At 37.4% G+C, this 19,143-nt stretch overlaps 2 protein-coding genes across 6 annotated transcripts in view; one reads left to right on the plus strand and one right to left on the minus strand.

Annotated features, from left to right (window-relative positions):
• GRIK2 (glutamate ionotropic receptor kainate type subunit 2) overlaps window positions 1-19,143 on the minus strand; it is a 1,079,206-nt gene that overhangs the window by 935,916 nt on the left and 124,147 nt on the right. The window lies entirely within an intron of this gene.
• Window positions 5,861-7,168, plus strand: LOC140636585 (large ribosomal subunit protein uL3). The gene has a single exon (XM_072831960.1). It carries the CDS (start codon window positions 5,884-5,886, stop codon window positions 7,093-7,095), a length of 1,212 nt encoding a protein of 403 aa, XP_072688061.1. The 5' UTR covers window positions 5,861-5,883; the 3' UTR covers window positions 7,096-7,168.

Below are 19,143 nucleotides of genomic sequence, written 5' to 3' on the forward strand. Positions count from 1 at the left end.
TCAAAGAGGGTAGAAAGGTTGAAGACATGGTTAGGAGCTAAAGGGACTGCAGGACTGGTGGGAAGGGAATGTGTGGGCATGGAAAGGAAAAAGAAACAGTCTCTCATATCAGGGAGCACACACAGGGAAGATGAGTCCTGATGACATTTAACTTTGAAATCTAGAGGGGCCAAATTTTACAAGTTCTTACAATCAGCAGGGCTTAAAACCTGGAACTTTAAAAATCAGAAGACTAGTAGGAAAGCTGGGAGGGTGAGAGGAAACTGAATACCCTCATCTGCTTAAAGAGACAGCACAACAAACAGCCCCCTAGAAATGCAACATAGAAGCAGCAGTTTGAAAAACACCTAGGGCATATGGGAGAGAGATTTGCTTACTCATCTCAGAGTGGGTGCTGGAGTGGCAGGGATTATTGGGAGACTTCTCCAGAAACAAAGGAGCTGGTGGGCACTATTTCCTTCCCCTTATCCCCAACATAAACACGCAGACACCTGGGGTATCAGCAGCACCAATATTCCCTGTGTAACTTGGTAATAGGGTACCTCACCCTTATGTTCCTCTGTGGACACGTCCCCTCCAGTGAAGCCTCCACTCCAAGTCCCTTCCCACAGCATACCTGCACAAACTTTGCTAATAACACACATCATCCCATGTGCTTCCACAGATTCTTCAGCTCCAATCAACCTGCCTTGGTCCTAGCAGCTGCAGGTCCCCTCCTTTGCTGGTACGGCATGCCTGGCCACATATTCTGCCATCTTTGCATCATTGGCAAAGGCACCACCAGACTGGCCCACTAACAACATAAGGACCAAATGCTTCCCACAACAGGCAAAAAGAACCATAGCAGATTATTGAATTGAAGGCAAACACAGCTCAACTACAACCGTAGGGCACATATAACATATATGAGAGACATCTCTGAAGCACCAAATTCTGATGAAGAGAGGACATTGCACTGCAGGGCATTATAGAACCCTTTCTTCATAAGGCCATTCTTTTTTTCTTTTTTAAGATTTTATTTATTTATTTGAGAGAGAGAGAGAGAGAGCACAAACAAGGGGGGTGGCAGAGGGAGCCACATTCTTCTCAACTGCAAATGGAACATTCTCCGGTATTGATCACATATTAAGTCACAAAATAAGTCTCAACAGATTAAAAAAGATCAAAGTCATACCATGCATCTTTTCTAACCACAATATTTTGAAACTAGAAATCAACCATAAGGAAAAAATCTGGAAAAAACACAAATACATGGAAGTTAAATAAAATACATGCTACTAAACTATGAATGGATCAAACAAGAAATCAAAGAGGAAATTAAAAATACATAAATACAAGTGAAAATAAGGACACAGCAGTTCAAAATTTTGGGGATGCAGCAAAAGCTGTTCTAGGAGGGAGGTTTATAGCAATATACGCCTACCTTAAGAGGCAAGAAAAATCTCAAATAAAAACTTAGCTTTACACCTAAAGGAAATAGAAAAAGTAGAACAACAACAAAAAAACTAAAACCAGCAGAAGGAAGGAAATAATAAAGATTAGAGCAGAAATAAATGAAATAGAAACTAAAAACTAAAGAAAATTTGAACAGACCAATTACCAGCAAAATTTCATGAGTAATCAAAAAAACTCCCAACAAACAAAAGTGCGGGACCAGATAGCTTCAAAGGTGAATCCTACAAAATGCTTAAAGAAGAGTTAGTACCTATTCTTTCAAAATATTCCAAAAAATAGAAGAGGAAGGAAAACTTCCACATTCATTCTATGAGGCCAGCATTACTCTGATACCAAAACCAAGTAAAGACACTACAAAAAAAGAGAACTACAAGCAAGTATCTCTGATGAACACAGGTGCAAAAGTCCTTAACAAAATATTAGCAAACCAAATACAGCAATACATTTAGTAAATCATTCACTACTATCAAGTAGAATTTATTCTTGGGATACAAGGTTGATTCAATATTCTCAAATTAGTCAACATGGTCCATCACATCAACAAAAGAAAGGATAAAAACCGTATGTATGATCATTTTAATAAATACAGGAAAAAAACATTCAACAAAGTACAGCATCCATTAATGATAAAAACTCTCAATAAAGTAAGTTTAGAGAGAACATATCTCAACATAAGAAAAGTCATATACATAAAACCCATAGCTAACACCATACTCAATAGTGAAAAACTGAAATATTTCCTGCTAGAATCAGGAACAAGATAAGGATGTCCACTCTCACCACTTCTATTCAACATAGTATTGGAAGTCCTTGCCACAGCAACCAGACAACAAAAAAATAAATAAAAGGCATCCAAATTGGTAGGGAAGAAATAAAACTTTCACTATTCGAAGATGACATGATACTACCTATAGAAAAAGCTAAAGACCACCAAGAAACTGCTAGAACTGATAAATTCAGTAGTACCACAGGATACAAAGTCAATAGACAGAAATCTGTTGCATTCTATACACTAGTACAGCAGCAGAAAGAGAAATTAAGAAAAAAATCACTTTTACAATTGCACCAAAATTTATAAAAATTTTTATAAAATTATAAAATATCTAGGAATAAACTTAACCAAGGAGGTAAAAAGACCTGTACTCTGAAAATTGTAAGACACTTGTGAAAGAAAGTGACAACACAAAAAATGGAGAGATATTTTATGCTTATGGATTGTAAGAACAAATATTGTTAAAATGTCCATACTATGCAAAACAATGTATAGATTTGATGCCATCTCTATTAAAATACCAATAGCATTTTCCATAGAACTAGAACAAATAATCCTAAACTTTGTATAAAACCACAAAAACTCTCAAATAGCCAAAGCAATTTCTCTAACACTGGCCATAGCAACATTTTTTTAGATATGTCTCCTGAGGACAGGGAAACAAAAGCAAAAATAAACTATTGGGGCTAATCAAAATAAAAAGCTCTGTGCAGCAAAGGAAACAATCAATAAAACTAAAAGGCAACATACTGAATGAGAAAAGATATTTGCATATGATATATCCAAGGAGAGGTTAGTAGTCAAAATATATAAAGAACTTATAGAACTCAACACCAAGAAAATCCAAATAATCCAATTAAAAATGGGCAGAAGATATGAACAGACATTTCTCCAAAGAAGACATACAGATGGCCAACAGACACATGAAAAGATGCTCGACATCACTCATCATCAGGGATACACAGATCTAAACCACAATAAGATATCACCTCACACCAGTTAGAAAGGCTAAAATCAAAAACACAAGAAGCAACAAGTGTTGATGAGGATGTGGGGAAAAAGGAACTCTTGTGCATTGTTGGAGGGAATGCAAACTGGTGCATTGTGGAAAACAGTATGGAGGTTCCTCAAAATGTTCAAAATAGCACTGCCATATGATCCAGTATTTCTACTACTGGGCATCTAACTGAAGAATATGAAAACACTAATTTGAAAAGATATATGCACCCCTATGTTTATTGCAGCACTATTTATTAATAGCTAAATTATGGAAGCTGCCCCAGTGTCCACTGATAGATGAATGGATAAAGAATATGTTTATAAATATATATAATGAAATGAGATATATGTATATTCTCATTCCTTTTTTATAGCTGAATAATATTCAACCATAAAAAAGAATGAAATCTTGCTATTTGCAACAAATGGATGGACCTAGACAGTATAGTGCTAATTGAAATAAGTCAGAGAAAGAAAGACACCATATAGCTTCACTCATATGCAGAATTTAAGAAATAAAACAAATGGACAAAGGAAAAAGAAGCACACCAAAAAAAGAGACTCAGCTATCGAGAACAAACTGGTGGTTATCAAAAGGGAGACAGGTGGGAGGAGATGGATGAAATAGGTGATGGGGTTTAAGAGTATACCTACCACCATGAGCACTGAGTAAAGTATAGAATTTCTGAATCATTATATTTTACACATGAAAGTGATACAACACTGTATGTTAACTCTACCGGAATTAAAATTTATGAATAAATTAAAATTTATAAATAAATATATATCTACATACATACATCAGTGTCATGCAGATGCCAGACAGGGAATGAAAATGATCATTGTAAAAACTTAGCAGGAACAAAAAGATGTTCTAAAAAAATCTGAACTCTAGAGAAAGTACAGAGAAACCTGGGGACTGAATGATGAGGATTTGAGCATATATTAAAATGTGTATAGACTATCCCAGGAAGGATTCATGAAAAACAAGTTGCCTCCTGGGTGGAGGTCTAGGGAACTAGGGATAACAGTTGCAGGAAGACTTACTTTGACCACATACACTTTGTATTCTGGCCTAATATTTTACAATAAGCACATATTACTTTAAAAAATGAGTAAAAACAAATAAAAATAGTATGCACTTGCTGTCTATGACATATGGTAGGGATTATAAAGAAAGAGTATATAGAGCCACACCACACACAACTGTAGAATTACATCTTTCATCTGAAACCCAGATGCCTACAAACCTCAGGTACACAGACACAGTATCTCCAAAGTGAAAGAGGCAGAAAAGGCCTCTAGATTTTGGTTGTAGCTTCATCATAACCAACCATTAGATCACTAGGTCTTCACTCAGTGCCTTGTCAGCCCTGACAATGTTGAAGTGATGATCACTGAACACTTAACAAACATCATCTATCTCATTCTCACAACAACCTTGACAGATCGATATTCCTTTTTTTTTTCCCCTTTAAAGTGAAGTTTGGTGAGGTAAATACATTTGCCCTGGGTCTCATAGATCCAAAGTAGCAGAGTGGGAAGGAACTCCTCAGGATATGTGAACCTTAACTACTATGCTCCCCTGCTGCTCAAGAGTAGAGGGTGCAAGTCTTGGGGGAGCAAGATAACAAAAGCAAGGATGGCAGCTGAGAGTGTATAGGCTGGAGGGGATAAAAAAAAAAACAACAACAACTTCAGAGTTGTATTATCCATCCTTCAGCTCTCTCATGAACTTCCTGAGTTAATGCTCTTGGTTAAAAGCAGTGAAGTGTATTGCACTGTAGTAGTTTCCTATTGCTGCTATAATGAATTACCACAAATTTGGTGGCTGAAAATGCAAATTTGTCTTATGCTTCTAGAAGTCTGTTTTCTAAAATGAGTTTCACTGGGCTAAACTCAAGGTGTAAACAGAGCTCTGTTCATTCTGGAGGCTCTAGGGGAGAAGACATTTTCTTCCTAGGTTTGCAGCCTCATTTCATCTCCGAAGTTGCAATGGTCATTGAAGTCTTTTTCCTGTTGCATCACTCTGACATCAACTCTCCTGCTTCCTGATCCCTCTTGTGACTGCTTTGGGCCCATTTCTATAATACAGGACAATTTCTTTATCTTTTTTTTTTTTTTAATTTTTACCCATCTATGATAGTCACAGAGAGAGAGAGAGAGAGAGGCAGAGACACAGGCAGAGGGAGAAGCAGGCTCCATGCACTGGGAGCCCGATGTGGGATTCGATCCCGGGTCTCCAGGATCGCGCCCCGGGCCAAAGGCAGGCGCCAAACCGCTGCGCCACCCAGGGATCCCCGACAATTTCTTTATCTTAAAGTCAGGTGATGAACAACCTTAATTCTACCAGCCTTATATACCCTTGCCACATAAATAACATACTTACAGATTCCAGGGATTAGAATAGGACAGCTTTGAAAGGCCATCATTCTGTCTACCCAATAGACTTTTTTAGGAAAAATGTTCAATAATATTAAAATGAAAGTGGCTTTGATGGGCACCTGAGTGGCTCACTTGGTTAAGTGTCTGACTCTTGATTTCAGCTCAGGTCTTGATCTTAGGGTTATGAGTTCAAGCCTCACACTGAGCACATGTTGGGTGTGGAGGCTAGTTTAAAAATAAAAGCAGCTCTACCGGCTGTACTTGGCGGCACGATGTCCCACAGGAAGTTCTCCGCTCCCAGGCACGGGTCCCTGGGCTTCTTGCCTCGGAAACGCAGCAGCCGCCACCGTGGGAAGGTGAAGAGCTTCCCCAAGGATGACTCTTCCAAGCCTGTCCACCTCACAGCCTTCCTGGGCTACAAGGCCGGCATGACTCACATCGTGCGGGAGGTGGACCGGCCAGGATCCAAGGTGAACAAGAAGGAAGTGGTGGAGGCTGTGACCATTGTGGAGACCCCACCCATGGTGGTTGTGGGCATCGTGGGCTATGTGGAAACCCCTCGAGGCCTCCGTACCTTTAAGACCATCTTTGCTGAGCACATCAGTGACGAATGCAAAAGGCGCTTCTATAAGAACTGGCATAAGTCTAAGAAGAAGGCCTTCACCAAATATTGCAAGAAGTGGCAGGATGACGATGGCAAGAAGCAGCTAGAGAAGGACTTCAACAGCATGAAGAAGTATTGCCAGGTGATCCGTGTCATCGCCCACACCCAGATGCGCCTGCTTCCTCTGCGCCAGAAGAAGGCCCACCTCATGGAGATCCAGGTGAACGGAGGCACAGTGGCTGAGAAGCTCGACTGGGCCCGTGAGAGGCTGGAGCAGCAGGTGCCTGTGAACCAGGTGTTTGGGCAAGATGAGATGATTGATGTCATCGGTGTCACCAAGGGCAAAGGCTACAAAGGGGTCACCAGCCGCTGGCACACCAAGAAGCTACCCCGCAAAACCCACCGGGGCCTGCGCAAGGTTGCCTGTATTGGAGCCTGGCATCCTGCCCGAGTGGCCTTCTCTGTGGCTCGGGCTGGGCAGAAAGGCTACCATCACCGCACTGAGATCAACAAGAAGATATACAAGATTGGCCAGGGCTATCTCATCAAGGATGGCAAGCTGATCAAGAACAACGCTTCCACTGATTATGATCTGTCTGACAAGAGCATCAACCCCCTGGGTGGCTTTGTCCACTACGGTGAAGTGACCAATGACTTTGTGATGCTGAAAGGCTGTGTGGTGGGCACCAAGAAGCGAGTGCTGACTCTGCGCAAGTCCTTGCTGGTGCAGACCAAACGGCGTGCCCTAGAGAAGATTGACCTGAAATTCATTGACACCACCTCCAAGTTTGGCCATGGCCGATTCCAGACTGTGGAGGAGAAGAAAGCATTCATGGGACCACTTAAGAAAGATCGAATTGCAAAGGAAGAAGGAGCTTAATGTCAGGACCAGATTGTGCAGCTGGTGGGATCTCAATAAAAATTATTTTCCAGTGAAAAATAAATAAATAAAAGCAGCTTTTGGCATTTTAATTATCTGCAAAATTTATATGTATGAAACCTTGGTATTCCTGGGTATAAATGCATTCCTTTTCTTCAAAATTAGTTTATTTTGAAAAGAAAATCCATAGTGTATACATAAGTACTTACACATTTAGGAACTTCGATAAATTTTATAAATCACTATAAATGATAATATGAAACTGTGTTGTAAATTTTTTAAAAGATTTTACCTGGGCAGCATAGGTGGCTCAGCGGTTTAGCGCCTGCCTTCAGCCCAGGGAGTGATCCTGGAGACCTGGGATCAAGTCCCATGTCAGGCTTTCTGCACGGAGCCTGTTTCTCCCTCTGCCTGTGTCCCTGCCTCCCTCTCTCTCTCTCTCTCTCTCTCTCTCTCTCTGGCTCTCATGAATAAATAAATAAAATCTTTAAATAAAATAAAAGATTTTACCTATTATTAATGAAAGACACAGGGAGAAAGAGGCAGAGACATAGGCAGAGGGAGAAGCAGGCTCCTTACAGGGAACCCAATATGGGACTCGATCCTGGGACCGCAGAAACACGCCCTGAACTTAAGGCAGAAACTCAACCGCTGAGCCACCCAGGTGTCCCTGTGCTGTAAATTTTTAACTTCACGTTTTCCTGCTTCTTCAATATCCCCGCAAATAGGCTGTGAGTGCCCTGCCAGGTGACCAGGTGCACCATTGTGATAGGCTGGCCCCTGCTACAAGTTCCCCTTTTTGCCCTCTCCTGACTATACCTAGTAACATTCAAACACAACAATTAAACCCCCTCATGCCTTTTACCTATGTACTCCTCTGACCCTTCCCCAACCACCTGCACCAAAATAAAGGTACTTTCTCTATGTGCTCACTTTCTAACAACGCCCCACCTTCCTGGTTGAGCCCCCTCCTTTGACCTCTCCCCATGTGGCCTCCTGTGTGGTGCACATGCTTCCTTCTTCTAAGACCTGTGAGTATGATGAATCTTCTAACTTTATATGCTTCTCCAAGAGTAATTCCCATGAATGTGTTGGAATGATTCTTAAAGACTTCACAGGAAGTCTTACTCTCCCATTTATACAGCACAGTGACTACTTTATAACTTGCTTATAATGTTCATAATAATCAGTACAAGAATTCACGAAATAACTAGTATTGATCTTGTAGCTTTCTATGTAATTTTACCTCTCTATGTATATCAGATATATTCATGTGGTTGAGAAGGCTCTGCCAGGCTCATCCACAATGAATCTCCACAGGTACACAGCTGCCATTTATATATCTCCCTGGCTTCATGTGATTAGTCTAATACTTACCTTTTAACATCCTCAAACCTTTACTAGACCTAATGAATCTAACAGTTTTCACATATGCAGGAAAGGAGATCAAATATTTTAAGTGCCCAACTGGTCCATAGTTCCGTATTTAGTTAACTGGCCATCTGCCCTTATAGCCATCTGCTGAAAAGTCAAATGGTGCCAAAGAAAAAAAGAATATGACTAGTAGAAAAACTATAGAATCCTTAAAGAATCTATACTCTATCAGAGATAGTAATTGAAATTATTTTTAAAGACATAATAAAACTTAAATCATCCACACTTGTATTTTTCTAAAGAACATACTTTGCTAAAGAGATGGCAAATGATTGATTCCAAAACAATTGAAAGAAGATACCTAATTTGAGAATTTAGTTTATGTGTGTATGTATGCATGTTCTAGTTGCAGCAAGTTTGCCCCAAACACTAAGTTTTGCAGCAAATCACAATTTGTCAGGTGTGGCACTGGCTAGCTTACAGTTATTAGTTTTGGTTCACTGCTTGTAGCCTTAGGAACATAGGCGTAACATTCTGTGCACATTTGGAAAGCAATTTCATAAGCTTAAAATGCCAACAGTTTCCCATAAATGTTGCTATAATTATTTTAAATCACCTAAGATTTCAGGAGAAAAAGTGACTTAACTGTGTTATGCCCAAGTCCATTTTACAGAAAATGACAGCTTATCCCAGTGCTGGGAGATTTTTTCTTTGCTTTGTTTTTTAATCAAATGTCTATCATAGTTCAATTATTAATATGGTTTTCAAAAAGTCATCTTAAAGCAGGCATAAAAACGATTCAGTTGATTTAAAAAATACTGAATAATGTGGAAGATTAATAGACTAGGGAGACATACAAAAGAGGTTTTTTGTGGGCTAAAAATCTCCAAGTTGATCCACATCTACCAGCATGGGAAAATCATAAGACATATTTTACATTCAAATCAGTTACGATTTCATTGTTTACCTATACACTACCTTCTGCAGAAATCCTGTTTTCACGAGTGATAATAATGAGCAAATATGATATATGCAAATATGAAGAAAAGTCTAAATTAATGAACTGCTAAAGGCTTTTTTTCACAAAAGCATCAGAACTTCAGAATAAGCAAACATATTTTCCACTCCAAACAATCAAGCTTTTGTTGTTGGTGGTGGTTTGTATTTTGTTCTTTATGAAGCATTCTTACTACCTGGGTTTATAGTGACAGTGGACAAAATGTATTTGGGTAGTTTTTTGTGTTGTGCATCAGGATCTCATCTACAACCATTCTCAATACTTTCTATAACCAGCAATATCCATAGGTACTAGCTGTGATATTTGAGTTTGTAGAGTTCAAGAAGCCAAAGAACAAATCACTTCACTCATCTGTCAAGGTATACTAGGTAAACAAAATGAAATCATTGTTTTATAGTTAAGAAAGAATTGAATACTATTCCCTAAACAATTCTTCAAATTTTACTAAATATAAGCATATTCATATAGTTAGCCTAATAGTATTCCCTAGTTCTTTACCTTTGAATTTCTTAAAGTAGACTGCTAAACCTTCTATACTGTGATGCCTACATTCTGACTACTTCTATTTAATTGATCAATGTCTCATATCCTATCTGGTGGCATCTGTGCATGCTGCCACCCAAATCAAAGTAAAACAAAGTTGTGAAGTTGAATGTATGGGGCTTCCTCATGCCATCAGGCAAACATTCCTCCAGTTGATCTCCTACATTTCTGAAAATAGGCCACCAAAAAGTTTCCTGTGCTCAAGCTGCCCCTAATCATTAACAAAGAGGCCATCAGGTTTTTGTTAAGTGCCAACTCCCTCTGGGAGTTCCTTCACACAATCATCTAAATATGTTTTATCCACCTGGTTCTCAGTGTGTGCTTCCTCTTTAGCTTGCCATCTATGCTCAGGGCTGTCCTTACCGCATCATCCTCCAAGTTTTTCCCAACTCAGTCTTCCCTTTTGAAGTAGCACCCATTTCAAAATTCTCTCAGACATGTGTGTTGAGTATGAGGACTTGCTCAGTACATCCCTGCATGTAGATTCAAAATAGTCATATACACTAAATTCATATCTTTCAATAGTAACTCTGAACGTGAATGGGCTTAATGACCCCATCAAAAGGCGCAGGGTTTCAGACTGGATAAAAAAGCAGGACCCATCTATTTGCTGTCTACAAGAGACTCATTTTAGACAAAAGGACACCTACAGCCTGAAAATAAAAGGTTGGAGAACCATTTACCATTCAAATGGTCCTCAAAAGAAAGCAGGGGTAGCCATCCTTATATCCAATAAACTAAAATTTATCCCAAAGACTGTAGTGAGAGATGAAGAGGGACACTATATCATACTTAAAGGATCTATCCAAGAAGAGGGATTAACAATCATCTATATATATGCCCCGAATGTGGGAGCTGCCAAATATATCAATCAATTAATAACCAAAGTTAGACATATTTAGATAATAATACACTTATACTTTGACTTCAATCTAGCGCTTTTCTACTCTCAATAGGTCTTCTAAGCACAACATCTCCAAAGAAACAACAGCTTTAAATGATACAGTGGACCAGGTGGATTTCACAGATAGCTACAGAACTTTACATCCAAACACAACTGAATACACATTCTTCTCAAGTCCACATGGAACTTTCTCCAGAATAGACCACATACTAGGTCACAAATCAGGTCTGAACTGATACCAAAAGATTGGGATCATCCCCTGCATATTCTCAGATCATAATGCCTTGAAATTAGAACTAAATCACAAGAAGTTTGGAAGGATTTCAAAATGTGGAGGTTAAGGACCATCCTGCTAAAAGATGAAAGGGTCAACCAGGAAATTAAGGAAGAGTTAAAAAGATTCATGGAAACTAATGAGAATGAAGATACAACCATTCAAAATCTTTGGGATACAGCAAAAGCAGTCCTGAGGGGGAAATACATCGCAAAACAAGCATCCATTCAAAAACTGGAAAGAACTAATACAAAAGCTAACCTTATACCTAAAGGAACTAGAGAAAAAACAGCAAATGGATCCTAACCCAGCAGAAGAGAGTTAATAAAGATTCGAGCAGAACTCAATTAAATAGAGACCAGAAGAACTGTGGAACAGATCAACAAAACCAGGAGTTGGTTCTTTGAAAGAATTAATAAGATAGATAAACCATTAGCCAGCCTTATTAAAAAGAAGAGAGAAAAGATTCAAATTAATAAATCATGAATGAGAAAGGAGAGATCACTACCAACACCAAGGAAATACAAATGATTTTAAAAACATATTATGAACAGCTATATGCCAATAAATTAGGCAATCTAGAAGAAATTGATGCATTTCTGGAAAGCCACAAACTACCAAAACTGGAACAGGAAGAAATAGAAAACCTGAACAGGCCAATAACCAGGGAGGAAATTGAAGTAGTCATCAAAAATCTTCCAAGACACAAAAGTCTGGGGAAACATGGCTTCCCTGGGGAATTCTATCAAACGTTTAAAGAAGAAACCATACCTATTCTACTAAAGCTATTTGGAAAGATAGAAAGAGATGGAGTACTTCCAAACTCGTTCTATGTGGCCAGCAAAACCTTAATTCCAAAACCAGACAAAGACCCCACCAAAAAGGAGAATTACAGACCAATATCCCTGATGAACATGGATGCAAAAATTCTCAACAAGATACTAGCCAATAGGATACAACAATACATTAAAAAGTTTATTCACCATGACCAAGTAGGATTTATCCCCGGGATGCAAGGCTGGTTCAACACTCGTAAAACAAACAATGTGATTCATCATATCAGCAAGAGAAAAAACAAGAACCATATGATCTTCTCAATAGATGCCGAGAAAGCATTTGACAAAATACAGCATCCATTCCTGATCAAAACTCTTCAGAGTGTAGGGATAGAGGGAGCATTCCTCAACATCTTAAAAGCCATCTACAAAAAGCCCACAGCAAATATCATTCTCAATGGGGAAGCACTGGGAACATTTCCCCTAAGATCAAGAACAAGACAGGGATGTCCACTCTCACCACTGCTATTCAACACAGTACTAGAAGTCCTAGCCTCAGCAATCAGACAACAGAAAGAAATAAAAGGCATTCAAATTGGCAAAGAAGAAGTCAAACTCACCCTCTTCACTGATGACATGATACTGTACATAGAAAACCCAAAAGAGTCCACCCCAAGATTGCTAGAACTCATACAGCAATTTGGCAGTGTGGCAAGATACAAAATCAATGCCCAGAAGTCAGTGGCATCTCTATACACTAAGACTGAATAAATAGAAATTAAGGAGTCAATCCCACTTACAATTGCACCCAAAAGTATAAGATACCTAGGAATAAACCTAACCAAAGAGGTAAAGGATCTATACCCTAAAAACTATAGAACACTTCTGAAAGAAATTGAGGAAGACACGAAGAGATGGAAAAATATTCCATGCTCATGGATTGGAAGAATTAATATTGTGAAAATGTTAATGTTACACAGGGCAATTTACACATTTAATGCAATCCCTATCAAAACACCATGGACTTTCTTCAGAGAGTTGGAGCAAATCATCTTAAGATTTGTGTGGAATCAGAAAAGACCCCGAATAGCCAGGGGAATATTAAAAAAGAAAAACATATCTGGGGGCATCACAATGCCAGATTTCAGGTTGTACTACAAAGGTGTGGTCATCAAGACAGTGTGGTACTGGCACAAAAACAGACACATAGATCAATGGAACAGAATAGAGAATCCAGAAGTGGACCCTCAACTCTATGGTCAACTAATATTCGACAAAGCAGAAAGACTATCCACAGAAAAAAGACAGTTCTTCAATAAATGGTGCTGGGAAAACTGGACATCCACATGCAGAAGAATGAAACAAGACCACTCTCTTGCACCATACACAAAGATAAAGTGAAAATGGATGAAAGATCTTAATGTGAGACAAGATTCCATCAAAATCCTAGAGGAGAACACAGGCAACACCCTTTTTGAACTTGGCCACAGTAACTTCTTGCAAGATTCATCCATGAAGGCAAAAGAAACAAAAGCAAAAATGAACTATTGGGACTTCATCAAGATAAGAAGCTTTTGCACAGCAAAGGATACAGTCAACAAAACTAAAAGACAACCTACAGAATGGGAGAAGATATTTGCAAATGACATATCAGATAAAGAGCTAGTATCCAAGATCTACAAAGAACTTATTAAACTCAACAGCAAAGAAACAAACAATCCAATCATGAAATGGGCAAAAGACATGAACAGTAATCTCACAGAGGAAGACATAGACTTGGCCAACAAGCACATGAGAAAATGCTCTGCATCACTTGCCATCAGGGAAATACAAATCAAAACCACAATGAGATACCACCTCACACCAGTGAGAATGGGGAAAATTAACAAAGCAGGAAACCACAAATGTTGGAGAGGATGTGGGGAAAGGGGAACCCTCCTGCACTGTTGGTGGGAATGTGAACTGGCGCAGCCACTCTGGAAAACTGTGTGGAGGTTCCTCAAAGAGTTAAAAATAGATCTGCCCTATGACCCAGCACTTCTGGGGATTTACCCCAAAGATACAGATGCAGTGAAATGCGGGGACACCTGCACCCCGATGTTTATAGTAGCAATGTCCACAATAGCCAAACTGTGGAAGGAGCCTCGGTGTCCATCGAAAGATGAATGGATAAAGAAGATGTGGTTTATGTATACAATAGAATATTACTCAGCCATTAGAAATGACAAATACTCATCATTTGCTTCGACATGGATGGAACTTGAGGGTATTAGCTGAGTGAAATAAGTCATTCGGAAAAGGACAAACATTATATGGTCTCATTCATTTGGGGAATATAAAAAATAGTGAAAGGAATTAAAGGGGAAAGGAGAGAAAATTAGTGGGAAATATCAGAGAGGGAAAGAGAACATGAAAGACTCCTAACTCTGGGAAACGAACTAGGGGTGGTGGAAGGGGAGGTAGGCAGGGGATGAGGGGGTGGGGGTGACTGGGTGATGGGCACTGAGATGGGCACTTGATGGGATGAGCACTGGGTGTTATTCTATATGCTGGCAAATTGAACACCAATAAAAAATAAATTTATAAAAAAATAGTCATATAACCTATTTTGAATTGGTTATTGTCTATACTTTCAAAATGGCTGCACACAGTGGAAAAGGGTACCACAAGGAAGTTGAGCCAGCAAACTGGACTATTTATTAAACATTCAATCAACATTTACTGAGCCAGAGATAAGAGCATGATGGCTTGATCAAATAAATAAATAAATAAAAATAGCCCTCCTCACAAGTTTATGATGACTCCTAATAAATTATAATGTAAATGTTTCCCTTAGTTACGGTATAATTTTCAATTTGTAATTGTTAATTGTTCTTTTTTTTACTTTCATGCAAGTACCAAATTCAGACAACTTTAAAACTTTACTGGTACTACAAGCCTAATAATAAACGTTAGCAGTATCCCAATCCAACACATTCCACACTTAAGATTTCCAACAAAAAGGAGAAACCTGTCAATTCTCTTAACTAAATAATTTAATGATAATTTTAAATAATAATAGTTATATAATAATAATTTAAGAACATGTAGTTTATTTTAGTGAACGAATACTTTTATGAAGTATACCACATGCCAGGAACCTTCTAACACTAACTCACAGTCTTCTTATACAAGAAAGCTACAAGGCAGGTATCCAACTTTCTATATAGGAAATTGAGACAGAAAAAGTTTAAGTAACTCTTGCCCAAGGTCATACAGCCAGTAAGGCATGGAGCCAAAAGTCTAACCCAAGCAAGTCAGGTTTAAACCGATGACTATAGCCACAGCAATGTGTGTGTGTGTGTTTGTGTGTGTGTGTGTGTGTGTGTGAATGTATATTTATAAGTATATATATTATATAATATATATATTTCTAAGTGGCAACCTTAGGCTAGTTTTTATTAATTTTTCAATTTTTGACAATATCGATTTCCTATGATGAAAAATTAGGATAACTTTTCCACACAAAATACAAATGCACACACTCATACACAAATATTTCTTCCCCATCTTTCCCCAGTATACTTATGACATTTTTGTGAAACTACTATCCAGTTTACACTTTTGTAATAGTTGATCCATTCAGTGCACTTGGATTACATTTTCTTTCTTGTATATGTTTTGTTTTTACGATTTGATTTTGAAGAAAATTCTTGGATCTTGGACATCACACCTTCAGATACTTGATCTGTTTGTTTTGTTAGTCCTCTAAAGCAGATAATACCCCTGTCATCTTAACAAGTTTATATCAGCCCTATGTCCCAACCTAAACAGTTTTTAGAAGACTCTTTAATTATATATGAAGAAGAAGTTAACCATCCAGAATCTCCTACATCATAACTGACACATGTAATACTGATGAATAATATAGATTTAACTGAAGAACTATATACATTGCCTTATTTACGTATTTCCTCTTTTTTATCAATAGATATTTTATTGCTAAACTTACTCAACTTGATATTGTGCACATTTCTCTGACCAATGCTGAGCAGACATCTAGGAAACTAGAATTTCCACAATTCTAGTTTGAAGAATATTCCCATCCCCACCCTCAATATCACATGGAGAATTTCCAGAATGCTCGGAAAGAACAACTAACAAATGCTTATCTCCTTTCACTTTTGGCCTCCTCCGACAACAAAAAAAGTTCAAAATTATCTTACAGTTCTTATCAAACTTTGAAAGTCACAAAAAAACACAAAGAGGATTATGGAGGAAAAGATACTTCATTCAAAATTGTGGATGATAAGGAAATACTACATTACTAAAATTAGAAGTACATCAACTAAATGTATAATATTGCTAAAAGAATTTCTAAATTTGTTAAAAGTTAACTGTACTATTTTAAGTGTACATTATTTGAGCTGGATTTAATGTTTTGATAAATAAATACATTTTGAGTGCAAATTAATAATTACAAAACAAATCTTCAAATTTGTTGAAAAATCATTTGTAAATAAAGCTCTCCATATTTATGTTGTTTATCTCCTTAAAAAATTATGTTTCAAATAATGCAAAAGTAAAATTTCTGCCTCCTTAATAAATACAAACCCTGAATCAGGGAATTCATAACACCAAATTGAAATCACTACATCGTGTTAAAATAAAATATTTTAACTGGCTTACATGTCAACTATTCAATGTCTCTTTGAACATCACTTTTCAATTTTCTTTTTTTAAATATTTTATTTATTTATAATGGGAGACACAGAGAGAGAGGCAGAGACATAGGCAAAGAGAGAAGAAGGCTCACCACAGGGAGCCTGATGTGGGACTCTATCCCAGGACCCCAGGATCACAACCTGAACCAAAGGCAGGTGCTCAACCACTGAGCCCCCCAGGTGTCCCCACTTTTCAATTTTCAATTTGAAAAGCAAAACAAAAAATAAATCTTAAATATATATTGATAGCAAAGAAATTTGAAAACATATTTCAATTATGCCAGAAATGATCAAAATTACAAATTCTAATATTTCATTTCTAGATAATTTTTTTCTAGACTGCATAACATTGTAAGTACCTCACCCACTGTGGAAAAGTTTGGTAGAATTTAATCTTGTATTCAAAACCCAATCTTCCCATGGTGCAAGCTTTGAAAATATTAACGTTTCCCCCCCTCCAGTATCAGCTCAAAACAGTAAGAGAAAATGAGCCACATGGCATAATTCATTCTGTCAGGAAGGAATCCATCAAGTCACCGTAGACAGCAGAGACTCAGCACTAGGACATGAGTAATAGACGAGGCTCAGGAACCTACAAATAAATTTCAAATCATTGTATACAGAGCAAATTGACTTTTTTTTAAAAAGGCAGCAGGTTTCTGACAAATAAGCCATTTACACATGCATTCTGTATCCTCTCAACAGGCTAGAACTTTTAGATGTAAAGGGAGTAAATTTAACAAAATTATAAAAAAGAAAAGGAGAAAAATCAGAAAATTTAATTCAATAAGTTTTCAACAACTAAACAATTTATTTTTTATAAACAAATAATTTACAGCTTAGTCATTTGCTCTGGCTTCCTCAGAACTATCTAATGCTGTCCTTAAAACTAAATATACTAATAGGTTTCAGCTTCATACACTTCATGAGCAAACACAGGCCAATGCCCAGTACTATATCTAACTTGAAAGAAGCAGGTACTATATATTGTACTATATATTGTGAAGATGTTACACTTGATGGAGATACAATTTCAAGTTCAGATCCAGTGACCCAGCAACAATTGCAAGACTTCTGGTTATTTTGTTGCTCTAGTCCCACCCACTGTCAGGTTCAGTTTTCTTTTTAGATAACAGACTTGGGATCTGGGACATACATCTGAGTGAAGTTGCTCTGCCCTACATACAGTGGATGGGATGTTGACAACTCTATGATACTATGCTGCAAGTTCCAGCTTGGCAATAAATAGAAGAGACAATAGTTCAAATGGCCATTCTATGAATTTCATGCAATTACTCTGTGGAATATATATAAAAAATATATATATATATGCATATATATATAATTCCTCATATATATTTATATGAGGAATTGTATGTAATTTACAAAAAAAAACTCATAAAATGTAAGGATAAAGAATTAACTTAAAAAAAGACATGAAAAAGGTATCTACTCTGGTTATAATGTAATAACACAGTCTAAATTCACCTTCCTAATATAAACAACTAGAAAATGGGACAACATACTTAAAATAAATGTTATCAGTCAATGGGAAGCACAGACTACAAGAAATCCCACTTTAAGCATAAAGATATGAATAAATTGAAGTAAATAGAGAAATAGATACAATGCAAAAAAACTGGAAAGGCAGTTTTAATGTCAGATGTAGTAGACTTAAGAACAAGGATTTTTATTTTCTTTAAATGAAGAGTAGCAAGTATACACAATAGAAACTTTGGCATCTACTCAGTATCTCAGGGCACAGTAGAAAAAAAGTGGGAAGCTAAGAAGGAGAGAATAAAAAACACTAATAAGAAAGAGAAAATAGGGATAAGGAGAACATAGAATGTAGACAGGAATTATACATGTTAGAGGCAATGAATAACAACTTCCCCAAACTTCTCTCTTTCCAGAAAAAAAAAATTACAGAGATAAAATTATTCAAGAATCCCATATAGAAAATGTCTTTAGGTAGATTGCCAGAACCTAAGAAACCTCTAAAGAGTCTTTAGTCTATCTATAATATTAATTCATAATATGTCTCCCTAGAAATGATAGAAACACAGAATCTTTTTTTAAAATAGGAGAAAATCAAACATAGTAGGTGAGTATATGAGGAATCCACATAGTCATGGAAAATTCTAAGGCAGTCAGGTAAAATGAGGTGTTTGTCATTTTGAACTAAGGAGAAGGTCCATGGGTTTTCAGAGAAAAGGAATGAACTTCACAGGGTGATAAGAGGAGCAGATGTTTGGCAATGAGATGTTTGGCATACCATACAGATGGTTCATTCAGATAAAATTTACCTCTGTTAATAACCCTCACTTTGAGAAAGACCCCCAATTTAGATTCTTCTGTGTAGTGAAGAGGAACACAAAACTTTCTCTTGAGCCTGCTTACAGGATCTCAAGTGCTTTTAGCTAAAAATAATCTATGTGTCAAAGTGGCATATTCTA

The sequence above is a fragment of the Canis lupus genome, chromosome 7, assembly GCF_048164855.1.
Source record: "Canis lupus baileyi chromosome 7, mCanLup2.hap1, whole genome shotgun sequence".
NCBI classification, from domain to species: domain Eukaryota; kingdom Metazoa; phylum Chordata; class Mammalia; order Carnivora; family Canidae; genus Canis; species Canis lupus.